Raw genomic sequence first — 21,007 nt, 5'->3', positions numbered from 1 at the left:
CTTCCCTGCAATTCATCCAGAAATGTGTTACAATAAAAATATATACCGGCGTATAAGGCGACGGGGCGTATAAGACGACCCCCCAACTGTCACCTTATACGCCGGCAATACAGTGGAGCAAAGAATAAAAATCATTACTTACTTCTTCTGACGTTCTGCGGCGCTGCTGCAGGCTGTCGCTCCCTCCTGGTTCCCGGCAGAGCATTGATTTCTCTACGAAGGGCTTTAAATCCCCGCCTCCAGAAACACACGTGCCTTCAGCCAATCACAGCCAATGACAATCACGCCGGTATATATTTTTATTGTAACACATTTCTGGATGAATTGCAGGGAAGGGCTTATATATTTAACCCCTTCCCAACAATTCAACGTTGCAGGGGGAAGTTGTACAAAAAAACCTAGTCCTTAAGGGGTTACGTGGCTATTAGGCCAAACTTGATACCGGTGTTTACGGGTATGCACAGCATTTTGTTCATCCCCACGCGTAAATATGTGTGCATTTCTGCACCTTCCATAGACCTCTGTGGGACATTTAAGCGCACAAAGGCGCACAAAATAGAGCAGGTCTTATTTTTTTCCACCCAGGAGAACCAAGCGTGAAAAAAATAGAATTGAAATCAATCTGTTATATCCTCCTCCTCCTTTGCAAGTGGGATTTTCACGCACACAAAAACGTGGAAAAAAACGTTTGCCTGAAAGAGCCTTAATACAGAGAGAAAAGAATGGTGGAGTACAGAGAGAGAACTAACACAGCTACAAGTGTGTAGTCAACTTATGTCAGAGCTAAGTAACAAGAATAATATTAGCACACCCCATGCACCACAAGGTGGTTTTAGGGTGAATCAAAGTTATATTAGTTATAGCTCAGATATCGGATACTATTATATGTTGACCTACTGTCATTCTTCCTTCCTGTTTTACTCCCTGTAGCTGATATATTATTGGGTTCTCTTTACCTACTTCTTTTACATCAACAAGTAACATGTATATATATATATATATATATTCTCAAACTTTCAGAGCTCTTATTTTGGATCCAGGGACTTGGACTTCTTTTTTCATCACCTCTGATAAGCATCCATTTTTCAATGTTTTAATCTGGCCTTTGGATCAATACATCATAGTATTTAAAATTGACTGTAACACTATCTTATATTTGTATGCTACTAATGGATTATGTATCCCTGCAAAGGTATATTTTTTTGCTGAATTCAGACAATTTATCTGATTTTGTACTATTTTCTAATGTCCTAAAAACCTAATAAAACAATATGTTATAAAAAAAAAGTAGTCAGTGCAAAGATGTCCATGCCTTCACCTACAAATATTATGCAAATCGGACCTCTCTGCTGCTTTGTACTACTTCAGACATTATAGGCCTAAAAGTTTTTATTTGTAGGATGACAGTAGAGGTCTTTCTTTCATTGTACTCCCACCTGTGATGATAATGAGATGACTACTAAAAGCCATCTCTAGAGAACAGGAAATGTCAAACTATTATTAGGCTTAGTGGTCATAGTGAAAAATGCAGGACTCTAGGATTAAGTTTTAATATAAATAGGGACATGAAAACGAAAAAAAAAAAATCGCCAATATTTTTTTAAAAATATGTTCAACCTAAAAATTTAATTAATAAGTAGAGATGAGCGAGCACCAAAATGCTCGGGTGCTCGTTACTCGAGACGAACTTTTGGCGATGCTCGAGGGTTCGTTTCGAGTAACGAACCCCATTGAAGTCAATGGGCGACTCGAGCATTTTTGTATATCGCCGATGCTCGCTAAGGTTTTCATTTGTGAAAATCTGGGAAATTCAAGAAAGTGATGGGAACGACACAGAAACGGATAGGGCAGGTGAGGGGCTACATGTTGGGCTGCATCTCAAGTTCCCAGGTCCCACTATTAAGCCACAATAGCGGCAAGAGTGCCCCCCCTCCCAACAATTTTTACTTCTGAAAAACCCTCATTAGCAAGGCATACCTTAGCTAAGCACCACACTACCTTCAACAAAGCACAATCACTGCCTGCATGACACTCCGCTGCCACTTCTCCTGGGTTACATGCTGCCCAAACCCCCTCCCCCCGCACGACCCAGTGTCCACAGCGCACACCAAAGTGTCCCTGCGCAGCCTTCAGCTGCCCTCATGCCACACGCTGGCCTCATAGCCACACCACCCTCATGTCTATTTATAAGTGCGTCTGCCATGAGGAGGAACCGCAGGCACACACTGCAGAGGGTTGGCACGGCTAGGCAGCGACCCTCTTTAAAAGTGGCGGGGCAATAGTCCACAATGCTGTACAAAAGCAATGAGAAATCCAATCCTGTGCCACCTCCATCAGGAGCTGCACACGTGGGCATAGCAATGGGGAACCCATGTGCCACACACTATTGATTCTGTCAAGGTGTCTGCATGCCCCAGTCAGACCGGGGTTTTTTATAAATAGTCACAGGCAGGTACAACTCCGCAATGGGAATTTTGTGTGCACCCACAGCATGGGTGGCTCCCTGGAACCCAACGGCTGTACATAAATGTATCCCATTGCAGTGCCCTAGACAGCAGAGCTTAAGTCAGATTAAATGCAGGTGGGTTTCGGCCCACACTGCATGCCCCAGTCACACTGGGTTTTTTTATAAGTAGACACAGGCAGGTACAACTCCCTATTGTGAAGTCCCTGTGGACCCACAGCATGGGTGGCTCCCTGGAACCCACTGGCGGTACATAAATAAATCCTATTACAGTGCCCAGCACAGCTAAGGTAACGTCAGGTTTAATGCAGGTGGGCTTCGGCCCACACTGCATGCCCCAGTCAGACTGGGGTTCTTTAGAAGTGGACACATGCAGTTACAACTCCGCGTGGACCGACAGCATGGGTGGGTCCCAGGAAACCACCGGCAGTACATAAATATATCCCATTGCATTGCCCATCACAGCTGAGGTAACGTCTGATTAAATGCAGGTGGTTTTCGGCCCACACTGCATGCCCCAGTCTGACCGGGGTTTTTAATACATAGACACTGGCAGGTACAAATCCCTAATATGAAGTCCCTGTGGACCCACAGCATGGGTGGCTCCCTGGAACCCATCGGCGGTACATAAATGTATCCCATTGCAGTGCCCTGCTCAGCAGAGCTAACGTCACATACAATACAGGTGTACTTCGGCCCACAGTGCATGCCCCAGTCAGACTGGTAATATGTACCTTAACAGTAACGGCGTTGGTGGGAATGTGGTGGTGACTGCGGACCTAGTAGTGCGGTTTTATTTAGTTGGTTTTCGGAATGTGGCCAGGATTAAGTGGGCCGTGGCGGGGGGATGGTGGGGGGGCTCTCTTGTTGTGTCGGTAAAGGTGAAATTCTTGGACTGCCACCAGACGGACCAATGCAAAGGTATTTGCCAAGAATGTTTTCATTGTTGGAGGAGGAGGGGGATGTTTTTGAGGCACTACGTGTCCTCTCCACGTGTCCGTGGTTATATGCACCTTTACAGTAACCGCGTTGGTGGGAAATGGCCTCGCCACCATCATGTCTTTGGGAAGCCTCCGTTTCCACACCCCAGTGACATAGCATTAGCAGCGGTATAGGTAGAGCCCAGAATTAGTAACATTTCAGCGGTAGCATTAGGGACAGGCCCCAGTAACATATCACTAGCAGCAGTATAGGGGGAGCACAGTCATAGTTCCATTTCAGTAATAGTAGCAGTCAAGACAGGCCCCAGTAACAATTCCGAAGAAGCAGTATAGGGGGAGCACAGTATTAGTTCCATTTCAGTAGTAGTAGCAGTCAAGACAGGCCACAGTAACATTCCAGCAGCAGTTTAGGGAGATAACAGTCTCTTTCACATTTCAGTAGTTGCAGTATAGACAAGGCCCCAGTTACATTTATGTAGCAAAAGTGTAGGCCAACCCCACACACCTTGCTGTACCATGAGTGCAGGCGAAGCCCATAAAGATTTTCAGGATTACACTGTAGGCGAGGGCCCAAAAAAATTGGTGTACCAACAGTACTAATGTACCTCAGAAAAATTGCCCATGCCCAACCAAGAGGGCAGGTGAAACCCATTAATCGCTTTGCTTAATGTGGCTTAATTTGTAACTAGGCCTGGAGGCAGCCCAGTTAAAATAAAAATTGGTTCAGGTGCAAGTTTCAACGCTTTAATGAGAATTGAAACGTATAAACATTGTTTACTAAAGTAATATGACTGAGCCTTGTGAGACTAAGAAAAATTGCCCGTTCGGCGTGATTACGTGAGGTTTCAGGAGGAGGAGCAGGAGGAGGAGGATAAATATAATACACAGATAGATGAAGCTAAAAGGTCCCCGTTTTTGATGGTGATAGAGAACGATGCTTCCATCCGCGGGTGCAGCCTACGTATTGTTTAGGTATCGCTGCTGTCCGCTGGTGGAGAAGAGAAGTCTGGGGAAATCCAGGCTTTGTTCATCTTTATGAGTGTAAGCCTGTCGGCACTGTCGGTTGACAGGCGGGTACGCTTATCTGTGATGATTCCCCCAGCCGCACTAAACACCCTCTCTGACAAGACACTAGCCGCAGGACAAGCAAGCACCTCCAGGGCATACAGCACGAGTTCAGGCCACGTGTCCAGCTTTGACACCCAGTAGTTGTAGGGGGCAGAGGCGTCACAGAGGACGGTCGTGCGATCGGCTACGTACTCCCTCACCATCCTTTTACAGTGCTCCCGCCGACTCAGCATTGACTGGGGAGCGGTGACACAGTCTTGCTGGGGGGCCATAAAGCTGTCAAAGGCCTTGGAGAGTGTTCCCCTGCCTGTGCTGTACATGCTGCCTGATGTCCGTGCCTCTCCTGCTACCTGGCTCTCGGAACTGCGCCTTCTGCCACTAGCGCTGTCGGATGGGAATTTTACCATCAGTTTGTCCGCCAGGGTCCTGTGGTATAGCATCACTCTCGAACCCCTTTCCTCTTCGGGTATGAGAGTGGAAAGGTTCTCCTTATACTGTGGGTCGAGCAGTGTGTATACCCAGTAATCCGTAGTGGCCAGAATGCGTGTAACGCGAGGGTCATGAGAAAGGCATCCTAACATGAAGTCAGCCATGTGTGCCAGGGTACCTGTACGCAACACATGACTGTCCTCACTAGGAGGATCACTTTCAGGATCCTCCTCCTCCTCAGGCCATACACGCTGAAAGGATGACAGGCAAGCAGCATGGGTACCCTCAGCAGTGGGCCAAGCTGTCTCTTCCCCTTCCTCCTCATGCTCCTCCCCCTCCTCCTCCTCAACGTGCTGAGATATAGACATGAGGGTGCTCTGACTATCCAGCGACATACTTCTTCCCCTGCCTCCGTTTCCGAGCGCAAAGCGTCTGCCTTTATGCTTTGCAGGGAACTTCTCAAGAGGCATAGTAGAGGAATGGTGACGCTAATGACTGCAGCATCGCCGCTCACCATCTGGGTAGACTCCTCAAAGTTTCCAAGGACCTGGCAGATGTCTGCCAACCAGGTCCACTCTTCTGTAAAGAATTGAGGAGGCTGACTCCCACTACGCCGCCCATGTTGGAGTTGGTATTCCACTATAGCTCTACGCTGCTCATTGAGCCTGGCCAAAATGTGGAGCGTAGAGTTCCACCATGTGGGCACGTCGCACAGCAGTCGGTGCACTGGCAGATTAAACCGATGTTGCAGGGTGCGCAGGGTGGCAGCGTCCGTCTTGGACTTGCGGAAATGTGCGCTGAGCCGGCGCACTTTTCCAAGCAGGTCTGCAAAGCATGGGTAGCATTTCAGAAAGTGCTGAACCACCAAATTAAAGATGTGGGCCTGGCATGGCATGCGCGTGAGGCTGCCGAGCTGCAGAGCCGCCACCAGGTTATGGCCGTTGTAACACACAACCATGCCCGGTTGGAGGCTCAGCGGCGAAAGCCAGCGGTCGGTCTGCTCTGTCAGACCCTGCAGCAGTTTGTGGGCCGTGTGCCTCTTCTCTCCTAAGCTGAATAGTTTCAGCACAGCCTGCTGACGCTTGCCCACCGCTGTGCTGCCACGCCACGCGACACCGACTGCAGGCGATGTGCTGCTGCTGACACATCTTGATTGCGAGACAAAGGTTGCGTAGGAGGAGGAGGAGGGTGGTTTAGTGGAGGAAGCATACACCACCGCAGATACCAGCACCGAGCTGGGGCCTGCGATTCTGGGGGTGGGTAGGACGTGAGCGGTCCCAGGCTCTGACTCGGTCTCAGCTTCCACTAAATTCACCCAATGTGCCGTCAGGGAGATATAGTGGCCCTGCCCGCCTGTGCTTGTACACGTGTCTGTTGTTAAGTGGACCTTGGCAGTAACCGCGTTGGTGAAGGCGCGTACAATGTTGCAGGGTGGTCGTGCAGGGCTGGGACGGCACATTGGGAAAAGTAGTGGCGACTGGGAACCGAGTAGCGCGGGGCCGCCGCCGCCATCATGTTTTTGAAAGCCTCCGTTTCCACAACCCTATACGGCAGCATCTCCAGGCTGATCAATTTGGCTATGTGCACGTTTAACGCTTGAGCGTGCGGGTGCGTGGCAGCGTACTTGCGCTTCCGCTTAAACAGTTGCGCTATCGACGGTTGGACGCTGCACTGAGGGACATTGCTGGATGGGGCCGAGGACAGCGGAGGTGAGGGTGTGGGTGCAGGCCGGGAGACGGTCGTGCCTGTGTACTGAGAGGGGGGTTGGATCTCAGTGGCAGGTTGGGGCACAGGGGGAGAGTCAGTGGTGCAAACCGGAGGCGGTGAACCGCCTTCGTCCCACTTTGTGGGGTGCTTGGCCATTATATGCCTGCGCATGCTGGTGGTGGTGAGGCTGGTGGTGGTGGCTCCCCGGCTGATCTTGGTGTGACAAAGGTTGCACACCACTGTTCGTCGGTCGTCTGCACTCTCAGTGAAAAACTGCCACACCTTTGAGCACCTCGGCCTCTGCAGGGTGGCATGGCACGAGGGGGCGCTTTGGGAAACAGTTGGTGGATTATTTGGTCTGGCCCTGCCTCTACCCCTGGCCACCGCACTGCCTCTTCCAACCTGCCCTGCTGCTGCACTTGCCTCCCCCTCTGAAGACCTGTCCTCAGTAGGCGTAGCAAACCAGGTGGGGTCAGTCACCTCATCGTCCAGCTGCTCTTCCTCCGAATCCTCTGTGCGCTCCTCCCTCGGACTTACTGCCCTTACTACTACCTCATTGATAGACAACTGTGTCTCATCGGCATCGTCCTCCTCACCCACTGAAAGCTCTTGAGACAGTTGCCGGAAGTCCCCAGCCTCATCCCCCGGACCCCGGGAACTTTCCAAAGGTTGGGCATCGGACATAATAAACTCCTCTTGTGGGAGAGGAACCATTGCTGCCCAATCTGGGCAGGGGCCCGAGAACAGTTCCTGGGAGTCTGCCTGCTCCTCAGAATGTGTCATTTTCATGGAGTGGGGAGGCTGGGAGGAAGGAGGAGCAGCAGCCAGAGGATTCAGAGTTGCAGCTGTGGACGGCGTAGAAGACTGGGTGGTCGATAGATTGCTGGATGCACTTTCTGCCATCCACGACAGGACCTGCTCACACTGCTCATTTTCTAATAAAGGTCTACCGCGTGGACCCATTAATTGTGAGATGAATCTGGGGACCCCTGAAACTTGCCTCTCTCCTAATCCCGCAGCAGTCAGCTGCGATACACCTGGATCAGGAGCTCGGCCTGTGCCCACACCCTGACTTGGGCCTCCGCGTTCTCGCCCGCGTCCACGTCCTCTAGGCCTACCCCTACCCCTCAGCATGGTGTATTACGAGTAGAGCAGAAACAGAATGCTGTAATTAAATGTGCCGCTTATTGGACTGTGGTTGGAGGCTGACTTCGCTTACGGAACACACAGCAGAGCCAGGAAACAATTTTGCGCACGCCTGTAGTGAGACGTAGGTGCGTATGACTGAGCTAGTGGAATTCACAGCGCAGAAGCAGTCAAGTGGCCAAAGGGCAGTGGTAGGCCTTAAGTATTTTGCTTCAATTTTTTTAAATGGTGAGCTGAAACACCAGACAGATACTGTATAAAGCGTATATTATGTATATGGTTTCCCTCTGGCGCTATGACAGCGGTGATGTAACGGGCACAGCAGAGCCAGAAAACAATTTTGCGCATGCCTGTAGTGAGATGTAGGTGCGTATAACTGAGCTAGTGGAATTCACAGCGCCGAAGCAGTCAAGTGGCCAAAGCGCAGTGGTAGGCCTTAAGTATTTTGCTTCAATTTTTTAAAATGGTGAGCTGAAACACCAGACAGATACTGTATGCAGCGTATATTATGTATACTGTTTCCCTCTGGCGGGATGATGGCGGTGATGTAACGGAGATAGCAGAGCCAGGAAACAATTTTGCGCAAGCCTGCTGTAACGCTTAGCTGCGCATTAATTAGGACTACTACCCCCAGCAGACACGCAGTACACTGAAGACGGTCACAGGCAGCCTAAATATAGTATTTTTCCCCAATTTGTTTGAAAAAGCCCACTGCCTATATAGACAGTATATCTCTTTCACCTTTCCCACTGTCCCTGCCTCACCAGTACTGCCCCTATACTCTGTACAATGACAGCAGACTGAGGACGCAATGGTCTGCACGCCCGATATACGAAAAAAAAAAATGTGCAACACTGCTAAAAGCAGCCTCAACAGTACTGCACACGGTCAGATGTGGCCCTAAGAAGGACCGTTGGGGTTCTTGAAGACTAAAATAACACCTAACACTGTCCCTATAGCAGCAGCATCAGCAGCACTTTCCCTGATCTCTGTCAGAATGCATCTGTGGCGAGCCGCGGGAGGGGCAGATTTTAATACTCGGGTGTCACCTGATCTCCCCAGCCACTCACTGCAGGGGGGTGGTATAGGGCTGGAACGTCACAGGAGGAAGTTGTAATGCCTTCCATGTCTTTCTATTGGCCAGAAAAGCGCGCAAATGTCTCAGAGATGAAAGTGAAAGTAACTCGAACATCGCGTGGTGCTCGTCTCGAGTAACGAGCATCTCGAACACCCTAATACTCGAACGAGCATCAAGCTCGGACGAGTACGCTCGCTCATCTCTATTAATAAGCCATTTGACAAGAAGAGGGATCTACCTGTAATACTGTACATCTAAAATATATGCTCTAACAAAACATATCATAAGAGATGAACAACCCTTTTGACACAAAAGATTACTGATAAGACTTTTTCAGAGTAATTTCAGTGTAACTTCAAAATAATCACTTACATGGTCAATTAGCTCCTTAACTAGACCATTCCATTGTCCTTTTTCATCTTGAGATCCATATCTGCCATCTTCAACCAAACGTACGTCGTATTCAAATCCAAGAATTTCTGAAATCTTCTTTAAAAGATCAATGCAAAAGCCTTCAAACCGCTCCTTGCCAAAAAGCGGTATATCTGACTTTTTAAACATAACATAAGGCTCTTCCTGTTAAAAAAAATAGAGTGTACATGTCAGTGTTTTTTACATATCGTGGGCCTCGTTTATCAAAACTCTCCAGTAGTACAATTGTCCTTGTTATCCATAGCATCTAATCAGAACTCAGCTTTCAAAGGGCTGTGATAAAATGTAAGCTGAGCTCTGATTGGTTGCTATGGGAAACAAGGACAGTCTTCCTCTTGGACAGTTTTAATATGTGAGGTCCAAAGTGTAATAACACATATTACAGAAATTATGAGACTAATACAAGCTAGTAGATAAATAGTCAGGTTGTCTGAAAAGTTATTGCCCCTTTAAGTATAAAATTGTGTAAAATATCTTTCATTTATTAGAGGTATTCATGGCAAAGTGTCAGAACAGTGGGTGTGAACCACCCTATTTGGCTTGGGGCTAATTCAGAGGGAAGCACCTATAGTCCCCTAATTTTCTACCTTTCGACCCTAGTCATTAGAATCTAGTCTTTGTTGCAAGGAACCCCAGGCCATTATCCGGATGTAGTTCTAGTGTTGTGGCTGCTAACACAAATTAGTCTGGGTAACCATTGCACAGTACTGGAAAAGCAGGCAAAGATATAGCCATGAGACAGAGCTGAGGTCAGGACAGGTAGAGCTCTTGCAAAATGATGTTACTAGCCAAGTAGCAGACAGATATAGCATTGTCCAGCAGCTGAGGTCAGGAATGGAGGAGATGGGAAAGCTGAGTAGAAAAGGCACAGGTTAAAGTTAGAGTCAGTTAGAGTTAGAGTTACCAAAAAATGTAAGACTATGCACATGGGCAGGAGGAACGGATGTCACAAATACTCACTTAATGGGGTACCACTAGGGAAAAGTGATATGGAAAAGGATCTGGGGGTATTAGTGGATAATAGACTAAACTGGAGTAACCAATGCCAGTCAGCCGCTGCAAAGGCAACTAAAGTATTGGGGTGCATCAAAAGAGGTATAGGGGCGAAGGACGAGAACATTATCCTTCCATTATATAAGGCACTTGTCAGACCTCACATGGAATACTGCGTACAATTCTGGACACCAGTGCTCAGGAAAGATGTCACAGTGCTTGAGGAGGTTCAAAGAAGAGCGACTAAACTAATACATGGAATGACGGGACTGGAATACCCAGAGAGGCTATCAATATTGGGACTATTTACTCTAGAAAAAAGGTTAAGAGGCGACCAAATAACTATGTATAAGTACATGAGGGGACAACACATGGATCTCTCCCGCGATCTGTTTACACCCAGGACCACGACGGTAACAAGAGGACATCCGCTACGATTAGAGGAAAGTAGGTTTCATCACCAACACAGAAAGGGGTTCTTTACTGTAAGAGCAGTTAGACTGTGGAACTCTCTACCGGAGGAAGTGGTGATGGCAAAATCCATAGAGGAGTTTAAAAGGGGACTTGATGTCTTTCTGGAGAAGGATATTACAGGATATAAATATTAGGTTAAGTGTCAATCCTGGTATATAGGCAGGTAGGAACTATTAGGGGTTGATCCAGGGAACAGTCTGATTGCCATTAGGGAGTCGGGAAGGAATTTTTCCCCCAAAAGGGCTAATTGACTTCTGGCCTTGGGGTTTTTTGCCTTCCTCTGGATCAACACAGTAGGATAGACAGGCTGGACTAGATGGACAATGTCTTCATTCGGCCTTACATACTATGTAACTATGTTACTATGTTACCACCTTTGCATACCAGACAACTAATTGCTCAGAAATCCAGAGGTTTGCCCAAAAAAAACAGAAATAGAAGAGGTAAGTGAATGTGCTAACTTGTTAGGAGGTGTACCAGCAGCATGTGCATCCTATGGGCATCAGGAAACTAACAGCTGATAGGGCATGTACCACAGAGGACATTGGGACATGAAAAAGTCCATGAGAGGCAGCTGGAGGAGGTAGGGAATGCTGTTGGCTGTAACCAGCCATTATAAAACAAAGCAAGATAACACACACAAAAATATAATAATGTTCAAGACTGTTATTAGTGCTGTGGCACCTACTTTCAAAAATTGCTAGGACTGTGGTCATGTTCTTTCTTTGTATCTACCTTGGCAAGCCTTATTTTTGCCCTGATAGATGGCTAAGTAGTAACTATGATAATTATTCCCTGATATTGAAGTATTGACCCTCATACTTAATGCACCTTGACATTTCTGTTTATGCATTTCAAATTGATCATCAGTAGAGATGAGCGAGCATACTCGCTAAGGACAATTACTCGATCGAGCATTGTCCTTAGCGAGTATCTCCCCGCTCGGAAGAAAAGGTTCGGCTGCCGGCGCGGGTGAGAGGTGAGTGGCGGCAGTGAGCAGGGGGGGGAGGGGGAGAGAGATCTCCCCTCCGTTCCTCCCTGCTCTCCCCTGCCGCTCCCCGCCCGCCGCCGGCACCCGAATCTTTTCTTCCTAGCGGACAAGTACTTGCTAAGGGCAATGCTCGATCAAGTAATTGCCCTTAGCGAGTATGCTCGCTCATCTCTAATCATCAGGGTACCTGGCTAATACATGGTCAAGTTTTAGAGGCAGTTAAGTGGCTGACAAGCCATAATACCTGTTTGTATAAATGTAGTACCTGCTGCGGTGTCCTAGAAATGCCTGGGTATTTAAGGAGAATACTCCTATATTCAAAAGGTATTCAACATCTTCAAATAGGAGTAATGTAGTCCCTTAAGGCCCATTTACACCAGCCGATGATCGCTAAAAAATCCCTAATCGGCGATCGTTTTATCGGTGTGTGTAAATGTGCGCCCATCATCCGCCTTTTGGGCACTGTTAGCTGATGGTTAAATTCAAGCTAACCTAAAAATCGTCCTTCCCTCTTATCAGAACTTCTCCATGGGGAGTGCTGATAGCATTGTTTCCCCATGGAGAACAAAGGATCTGAGCACAGATAAGAGCCCTCGGGCTATTAACTGCATTCATCTAAGGCTTCATTTGCACACTTAATTGGTACTTAAAGGAGATGTCCCGCGCCGAAACGGGTTTTTTTTTTTTTAAACCCCCCCCCCGTTCGGCGCGAGACAACCCCGATGCAGGGGTTAAAAAAACCACCCGCACAGCGCTTACCTGAATCCCGGCGGTCCGGTGACTTCAATACTTACCGCTGAAGATGGCCGCCGGGATCTTCTACCTTCGTGGACCGCAGCTCTTCTGTGCGGTCCACTGCCGATTCCAGCCTCCTGATTGGCTGGAATCGGCACGTGACGGGGCGGAGCTACACGGAGCCGCTCTCTGGCACGAGCGGCTCCATAGAAGAAAGCTGAAGACCCGGACTGCGCAAGCGCGGCTAATTTGGCCATCGGAGGCCAAAAATTAGTCGGCTCCATGGAGACGAGGACGCTAGCAACGGAGCAGGTAAGTATAAAACTTTTTATAACTTCTGTATGGCTCATAATTAATGCACAATGTACATTACAAAGTGCATTAATATGGCCATACAGAAGTGTATACCCCCACTTGCTGCCTCGGGACATCTCCTTTAAGTAGCTGAGTAGCTACTTAATACTTTATGCAAAATGATCGCTCAAAGCTGTCACTCAAACTGTCGTTTGAGTGATCTTTGAGCAATCATCGGCTGGTGTAAATGGGCCTTAAGTCACATCTACTGTTTAATTAGTAGTCAGTCAAGGGGTGTAGAATATTGCTATTGGATCTTGCTTATTTACACAAAAGGCAGGGATTCCTCTGGGATTAGTTAGTAATTGTTGATCACCTATAATTCTTTAGATGGATTCTTAACATATTATAGCCCAAATGACTTCCTCTAGCTGGTTAGGTGTAGGTAAAACTATGGAATACCACAACTAAAATATGAGACGGGCATGGAGCCTATCACGGTGGATACAGGAAAAGAACAAGACGAAAATTCCTAACGTTTTTTGAAAGCAGATCGTCCTGCATGAAGGCCTGGTCTGGCATATTTTCATCTTTTTGTGTCTGTCATGTTATATTGCTGTGAATACCTCTAACAAGTGAATTAGGTTTTGTACTTACAAAAAAAATTACATTTTAGTTCAGTGATGGATAATTAATGGATACAAGAACATTGTGGATGGTGTGTTTTCGTTATACTTGCCAGTCAACTTTCAAGCCCAATGATCTTCGAAAGAGCATGAAATGAAGTTTATTTCATTTAGATGTCAAATGCCAAAAGGAAAAAAAAAATGAGAAGGGATCACGTACTGGTCCCAAAACACAATGTCCTGTTGTCTTCTGTCCTACTGATTATAAATAAATAATCCTTTCTATACCTATCCTATTGGGTTTGATAGGAAGCACTGCTTACAAAGGTGGTTTTCAGCAGGTGGTCACTGTGCAAGGGCTTAAACAGATGCATGTTTTAGTCCTGATATGCAGCCATGAAAATCACGGACACATAACGGGACAAAACGAAACTGCTGATTTCAATGGTTTGGTTCCCACTATCGGAATTCCTGCGCGTTATTACTACATGCAAGAAAAGATAGGACTTGCCCTACCTATCTTGCACGTATTTAATACCACTTAAGGGCTCGGTCAGATGAGCAATTTTTTAGCGCATGAATAGGTGCTCTTAAAAAAGTGGCTCTATTGGAACCAATGCTTTCCAATGAAAGCGTTCACATGTCCGATTTTTACAAGCGCTAAAAATTTTGCACCTGCAAAAGATAGGACAGCGTTTTAAAAATCAGAGCCCTCCTCTCTGTTGCATTGCACAAAAATGCGGTTTTGAATGAATGGCTGTGATTGTTCACAGCACTCAGCCAATAAGGGGCAGTGCTTCCAGGAGGCAGGGATTTTTCAATCCCTGGCCAGAAGAAATGAAGAAGAACAGTGCCGGGTACCCAAGGAGAAGACGCGTCGGAGCCGGACAGCGCTTCTAGATGATGTTTTTTTTTCCCTACAGCTAGGGCTTATTTTGGTGCTAGGTCTTATATTCCAAGCCCCCCCCACCTGAAAATCCTTGCAGGGGTTGCTGTCATCCCATTGCTTTCAATAGGGTGGCAGCAGCACTGGCCCCATTAAAAGCAATGGGAGAAGATCACTGCTGTGACAGCTGTGGCAGAGGATTCCTTCACAGTGCAGTCACAGTGCTCAGTGATGAGGGGACTCCCCGTGAGGATGAAGGCATCCCCTGCCACAACTGTCACAGCAGTGACAGAGGAGCGCAATCTTCTCTGTATACCAATAGGGCCGTCGATGCTGCCACCAGCCCCGTTGACAACAAGGTGAAACCCTTGGATGTGACAGCATCTAGGGGTTTCACATCCAAGGAATCTCCTGTTGCAGCTGTCACAGCCGCAGCAGGGGATAGTGGTCCTCTCCCATTGCTTTCAATGGAGCCACACTATTTATGTGCGATTTTTAACTTCGGTTACACGTTTTTTACACATGCATCCGTCAATTTTTTCGTTAGCACGCCTATTCAGGTGCTTAAAAATCACTTGTCTGACCTAGGCCTTAGAGAAAGAATGGGCAGGACCTATGTTCCTGATTTTTTCCAAACGCAAGGTTTGAATAATCCTAAAAAAAAATTTAAAAAAACCCTGGTTCATGAGCTGATAAGCTCCGTAGCGACGAGTGTATTAGTGCATGGCCCATGTGTTTTTGCCCTTAACATGAGCATATTTATCATCAGGATATGTTTCACCAGGGCAGCCTTCCAGGATCGCATTAAAATCTACTACATCACAGTAGTTTGTGAAACAACTCACTAAAGTGATCGCATTATGATCCGATAGCATTCTTAATGTTTTGATCATCCTGCATGTAATGCGCCTGTTTTGATTTCTTTTCATGTTTATTTTACCTAGAGTACTGACATTGCGAAGGTCATTGCCTCCCAGGCAGCAGAATTAAATGGTAAGCTCCATAGAACAGGGACATACTGTGTCTGCATAAAATATGTTGTACACATCTGTGTACATCCTGCCCTCTTGTAGAAGAAATAAAAATGTATTTATAGTAATGTATTTATAAAATGCAAATATGCAATTATTAGAGCGCCAACAGCTTTTATAAATCATAAGCTGCTATTAATTTCTGCTGTCATGGAATAGTAATATGCATATTTTAATAGCTGTAGCTGTTAAAATCGTGTAATGTACATTTAATTTTACATCTTCATGTTGGGATAATTCTTAACTGCATTGCAGCCTCTCCTCCTATTTACTGCTAAAAACAGACAGGATTGTATTCGAAGGCATCAACTTCTTCTCTAAATCGATTCTGTGGCTAGAGGTGCCCTCGATATGGAATATTGTGAGCTGTGAAATTGCTGTGGAAAAGGGGTTATTGCTGCTTGGGCCATATATCTCTACTTGAATAAGTCATATTAATAGTAGCATTGAAAAAAAGGCAAAGTAAAATAGGAAGTCACTCATCTAGAAATTCATCCAGTAGCTTTTCCATATGACTAAATCCCATCACATTTAGGGCATACTTTCTTCAGGATATTACGAACTTTCAATGTAATTGAATGAGGCATCCTTAACTTGTTACAAATATAAAGATAACATTACGGTGAATTGCCTGACAGAGATGGAAATAAGATTTAATTTGACAAAAAGATACTTAATAAAAAGGTAAGTGAAATGTAAGTAAATGTACAGAAATCCCTTAGAGCCCATTCACACTGGCATATTTCCCGTTTGTGTGCTGTCCGTATATTTCACAGACAGCACTTGGACCCATTATAGCCAATTAGGCTATTCACATAGAAAAGGAAATCGCAACACGTCCTATTCTGGTCCATATCACTGAGAAGAATTGGACATGCAATGTTCACTGCCTGTAGGTATTGGACAACACACAGATGGGGCGTCCATGTGCTGTCTGATGTGACCCATGCCAAATAATCTCAGGCGCAACTCACATGTGCCTATGAGTAAAGGCCTTAAGTCTCAAGTCAATCAAAATTATTTTACCATCTCAGTTTATTTTCTTAACATAAATTTAAGATACATTTAACAGTAGTTAAAGTAAGGATCTTACCAGCACTGTGGTAACAATGAGTGTACGGTTTGTCAGTGACTCGCTAATATTTGGTCCTCGTCCTTTAGTAATTTCAGTGATGTTTAACCCATCGTTGGGGTTCCATGTTCCCACCTAGGAATGAATAGCAATATGGTATATCATAAATGTTCAATATTTCACCAAAAAGAACATAAATTGTAACTCTTATGATGCGTTCTGGCCGGCAGAGGATGGCAGAAATGGGTAACCCCCCCCCCCCTCAAAGCTGTCATGCAGGCAATGAGAGACAGGGTCCTAATAGTGAATGATGGTGGTCCCAGTGATAAATGCATGTAGTGGAAAAATAAGTTTAAGGGCTCTTGCGCACGAGCGTATATCGGCCTGCGTTTTCACGGCTGGCCAATATACGCTATCATCTCTGACGGAAAGCCCGTGAGTGGGCGCACAAATGTAACGTTTGTGCGCCCGTTCACACGGCATGGGCCCCGGGGCATATGTGCTGAGGTCACCATGCCGTCACCTCTTTCCTCTTCCTTCCCATCGCAGGCTCACCTGTGCTCTCATCCCCGCTCGTTTTTTGCAATGGGAGGTGGTGGGGTGGATCTAAGCGCCGTCCTGTCCCGCCTCCTCCCATTGATGGCTATGGACAAGGGGGAAAGAGGGTGGAAGCTTAGCTTTGCTCACGTCCCACACCTTGTCCGCAACCAGCAATGGGAGGAGGAGGGATGGGCCGGAGCTTAGCTCCACCCCGTCCAGCTTCACCTATTCCAAGAACGAGCAGGGAGAAGAGCAGAGGTGAGCCTGCACGCGAGGAGGAGAGAAGAGGGATGGAGTTTAGCAGCCACACTGCTCCTGTAGGAGCCCATGACAGCGGCCAATATATTCCGGCCCAAAAGATAGTTCCAGGACTATCTGTTGGGTCCAAAGTAAAAATGCCCGGTGCTATATTGGCCGGCCGGGCGCTTTTATATCTCAGAAATACAGCCATGTGATTTGATGCATTAGAATCCAATGCATGCGATCACAGCGCATATCAGTCGGCCGTGAAAACTGCTGGGCGATATGCACTCGTAGGAAAGAGCCCTATGGATTAAACAACTACTTGAAAACAAGGACATATCCTACAGGTGATACTTTATCTCAAGTAGAAGCTTTCTACCGTAAAAATGAAGCAGAATTGTGAGTGTTCAAGCTTTTAGTTTTCTAAAGGTTTTTTTTTTTAGGGCAGTTGGCATGAGCTTATAATATAAAGCAAACACTGGTCAGTCCTAATGAGAATATCTTTTTAATATACAGATACAGCTGCTCTAATGCATCTACTGAAACAGTGAGGTGGGGCTTTGCCTCGCTGCACTATTTGCGTAGTGCGTCCGCCATAAAATATGAATGGCAGCAGACATGCTAAACAAACAGTGTAGCGGCACCTGGAAGTCTATGCCTGAAATGTAGTGTACCATCCTTCAAGGATGGCACTGCTACATCTGTATGTATAAAAATATGGCAAAAGTCCCCAAGGTACATATAATTCAGAAAAATTATACATAATTTTGCAAAACTGAATAAGTATATAACAGTAGAGTATTTAAGCAAACCACCACCTAGTGGAAGAAGAGGGTTGCTTGCAACTGCATTAATTTGGAGGGGAGGAGGTGGGGCTAATTGGCTATGACTGTGAGCTGCTCAGAGCAGCTTGTAAGGGGGAAAGCAAGCAGTGCTCCCCATTAGAGGAACAGTGACTGAGAATGCATGGCCTCAACCATGGCAGTTAGCATGGAATAGATACTCAACACCTCATATATAGTTGCTAGAAAAAGTAAGTGAACCCTTTGGAATTTCCTGGATTTCTTTGATTGCTAATAAGATGTGGTCTGATTGTATGTGGTCAATTCTAGACAAAAACAATTCAATTAATAACAATAACACACAAACAGTTGTACCCTTTCTATCTATCATTAAGCACATTGTGTAAACATCCCTAGTGCAGTGAGAAAAAGTTAGTAAACCCTTAAATTTAGGCCCCCTGCAAACGGGCAGGTCGGTCCCCGCATGCAGGATTCCCGCAGCGGAGTTTGACCTGGTGCCTGGTCGGTAACTCCTGAGTACGTGTCCAACGGCTTCTTTCTGTGCTGTGGATGTGCCCACCGGCACTCTGTTGCACATGCACAGTAGCCGCGATACTTCCGCAGTGCTCACTGTGGAAGTGCCATGGGACGAATGGCTTCCATTAACTTCAATAGAAGCCGGTCGTGCATAACCCACATAAAATCGCAGCACGATTCCATTTCTTCTCCACGAGCGAAAAATCACAATCGATTTCCACTCATGGATATAAAATGTCGTTTTGCTATTGAATACTATGGGCAATATTTGCTGCAGAGTTAGGAGGCGGACGCGCACTACGGGCTCTGCAATTAAAATACGCCAGTTTGCAGGAGGCCTTAATAACCTGTAGATCCACCTTTAGCAGTAATCACCTCCACCAAATATCTCCTGTAGCTGCAAATAAGATTTGCATAAAGGCCCCGTTAGGCACAACAATTATTGCTTAAAAGATGTCTTTTGAGTAGAGATGAGCAAGTATACTCGGTAAAGGCAATTGCTCGAGCGAGCATTGCCTTTATCGAGTACCTGCCCGCTCGAGATGAAAGGTTTGGGTGCCGGCGCGGGGGAGCGGTGAGTAGCGGCTATGAGCAGGAGGGAGCGGGGGGGGGGGGAGAGGGAGAGAGAGATCTCCCCTTCGTTCCGCTCCACTCTCCCCCGCAGCTCCCTGCCCGCCGCCGGCACCCGAACCTTTCATCTCGTGCGGGCAGGTACTCGCTAAAGGCAATTGCTCGGGCAATTGCCTTTAGTGAGTATACTCGCTCATCTCTACTTTTGAGCGGTAATCGTTGTGTCCTTTACATCGCAAGATGATCGCTCAACAGCTGAGCAATCACCTTGCACTCTGGAGGATGCAGAGAACAAGCAGGGGGTGGCTTGTTCTCTGCATCCAGCTGTTCCCTGCTGGGAGCGCCCAGCTGTCATACAGTCGAGCGCTCCTAGCAGAGGATGCAGAGGACAAGCGGAGGGCGGCTTGTTCTCTGCATCCAGCTGTTCCCTGCTGGGAGTGCCCGGCTGTCATACAGCCAAGAACTCCTAGCAGAGGATGGAGAAGACAAGCGGGGTATCCCCGCGAGCCTTCTGCATCCAGCTGTTCCCCGCTTCGAGCGCCCGGCTGTTATACAGCCAAGCGCTCTGAGCGGAGGATGCAGAAGACAATTGGGGTGGCCCCGCTTGTCTTCTGCATCCAGCTGTTCTCTGCATGGAGCGCCCGGCTGTTATACAGCCGAGCGCTCCGTGCGGGTTATGGAGAATGCAGCTCGGAGCTGCATTCTTCATACCCCACCTGTCATCAGGGAGTGGGATACAGCTAAAACAATAGTATCAGCTGTGTCCCGCTGTGAATCCCTGATAAAACTCATGGTTGTCTTTCAGCACACTGAAAGAAAACGATGAGCAATGGTTTAATGAAAACTGCACAATGTCAGTGCAGATACACACAACGGTTATCTCTCAACAGATGGCTTTGAGCGATTTTTGAGTGATAATCGTTGTGTCTAAATGGGCCTTAACATTGAGCAGGAGATTTGATCCATTCCTCACTGCAAATGTGTTTCAGTTCATCAATATTCCAGGGATGCATTGCATTCCCAGTCCTCTTTAGGTCATGCCATAGCATTTCAATACTGTTATGATTTGGACTTCGAGTTGGTCATTCCAAAGCACAAATCTTAATTTTAAAACATTCAATAGCTCATCACTTGTGTTACTTGTATGCTTTGGCTCATTGTCTTATTGCATCACCCAACCTCTCTTCATCTTGAGGTCATGCACTGATGACCTTATATCTCTCTGTAAAATGGTTTGATGCACTTTAGAATTCATTGTTTTCTCAAAGATCATAAGGTCCAGGCATTGAGGCCGAAAAGTGGCCCCCAACCATGATGATGGTGTTGGTGTGGAGTGTTCTTTTTCATCCAAATATAGAATTGTGCATTTGTGCTAACACTTTCCACTTTTGTTTCATCTGTCCATAAACATTTTCTCAGAAGCATTGCAGAACATCCAAGTGTATTCAGGCAAACGTGAGACTGGCTGCAATTTTTTCCCCACCTTTCCCTAGCTTTCTTCATGGTGTCATTCCATAAGCACCATTTTTCTTCAGTGTTTTTCTAATAGAGTCTTCTTTAGGTATTTTGCTTTTATTCTTTGGTTCTTTCTCACCTTTGTCATATTTGTCCATTGTATGCTTAGAATAGTCTTAACAGAATGCGCAGTCCTAGAGTAAGTAACAACAGCCCAGAAGTTTTTCCATTTGTTGATAATTTGTCTAACTCTGGATTGATGTATACCCAGGTCTTTAACAAGGCTTTTGTAGCCTTTTCCAGCTTCATACATCTTTATAACACGTTTTTGAAATTTGTTTGAATTGAGGCATGGTTTACACCAGTAGTCAAGCTTTGTGTGCCTTTATTTATTGGGCAAAACACTAATGAAATGTATACTTCCAATCACAGCAGCAAATTCCTTCATTGTGTCCTTCTATGAACACTATTTTTGTTCAGTGTTTTTCTAATAATGAACACGTGAAACCCATA

At 46.4% G+C, this 21,007-nt stretch overlaps 1 protein-coding gene across 1 annotated transcript in view; it reads right to left on the bottom strand.

Annotated features, from left to right (window-relative positions):
• The window catches only part of GRIK3 (glutamate ionotropic receptor kainate type subunit 3), a 592,020-nt gene that overhangs the window by 147,547 nt on the left and 423,466 nt on the right, over positions 1 to 21,007 (bottom strand). Inside the window, exons 9-10 of the mRNA XM_066592013.1 lie at positions 16,389 to 16,502; positions 9,206 to 9,409 (exon numbers count right to left, since the gene is read on the bottom strand). Of these exons, the coding sequence (XP_066448110.1) occupies positions 9,206 to 9,409; positions 16,389 to 16,502 (318 nt within the window). The remainder of the gene's footprint in view (positions 1 to 9,205; positions 9,410 to 16,388; positions 16,503 to 21,007) is intronic.

The sequence above is a fragment of the Eleutherodactylus coqui genome, chromosome 1 (assembly GCF_035609145.1).
Source record: "Eleutherodactylus coqui strain aEleCoq1 chromosome 1, aEleCoq1.hap1, whole genome shotgun sequence".
Classification (NCBI taxonomy): domain Eukaryota; kingdom Metazoa; phylum Chordata; class Amphibia; order Anura; family Eleutherodactylidae; genus Eleutherodactylus; species Eleutherodactylus coqui.
The sequence above is the reverse complement of the archived record's forward strand: the minus strand, read 5'-3'. Positions and strand labels throughout refer to the sequence as shown.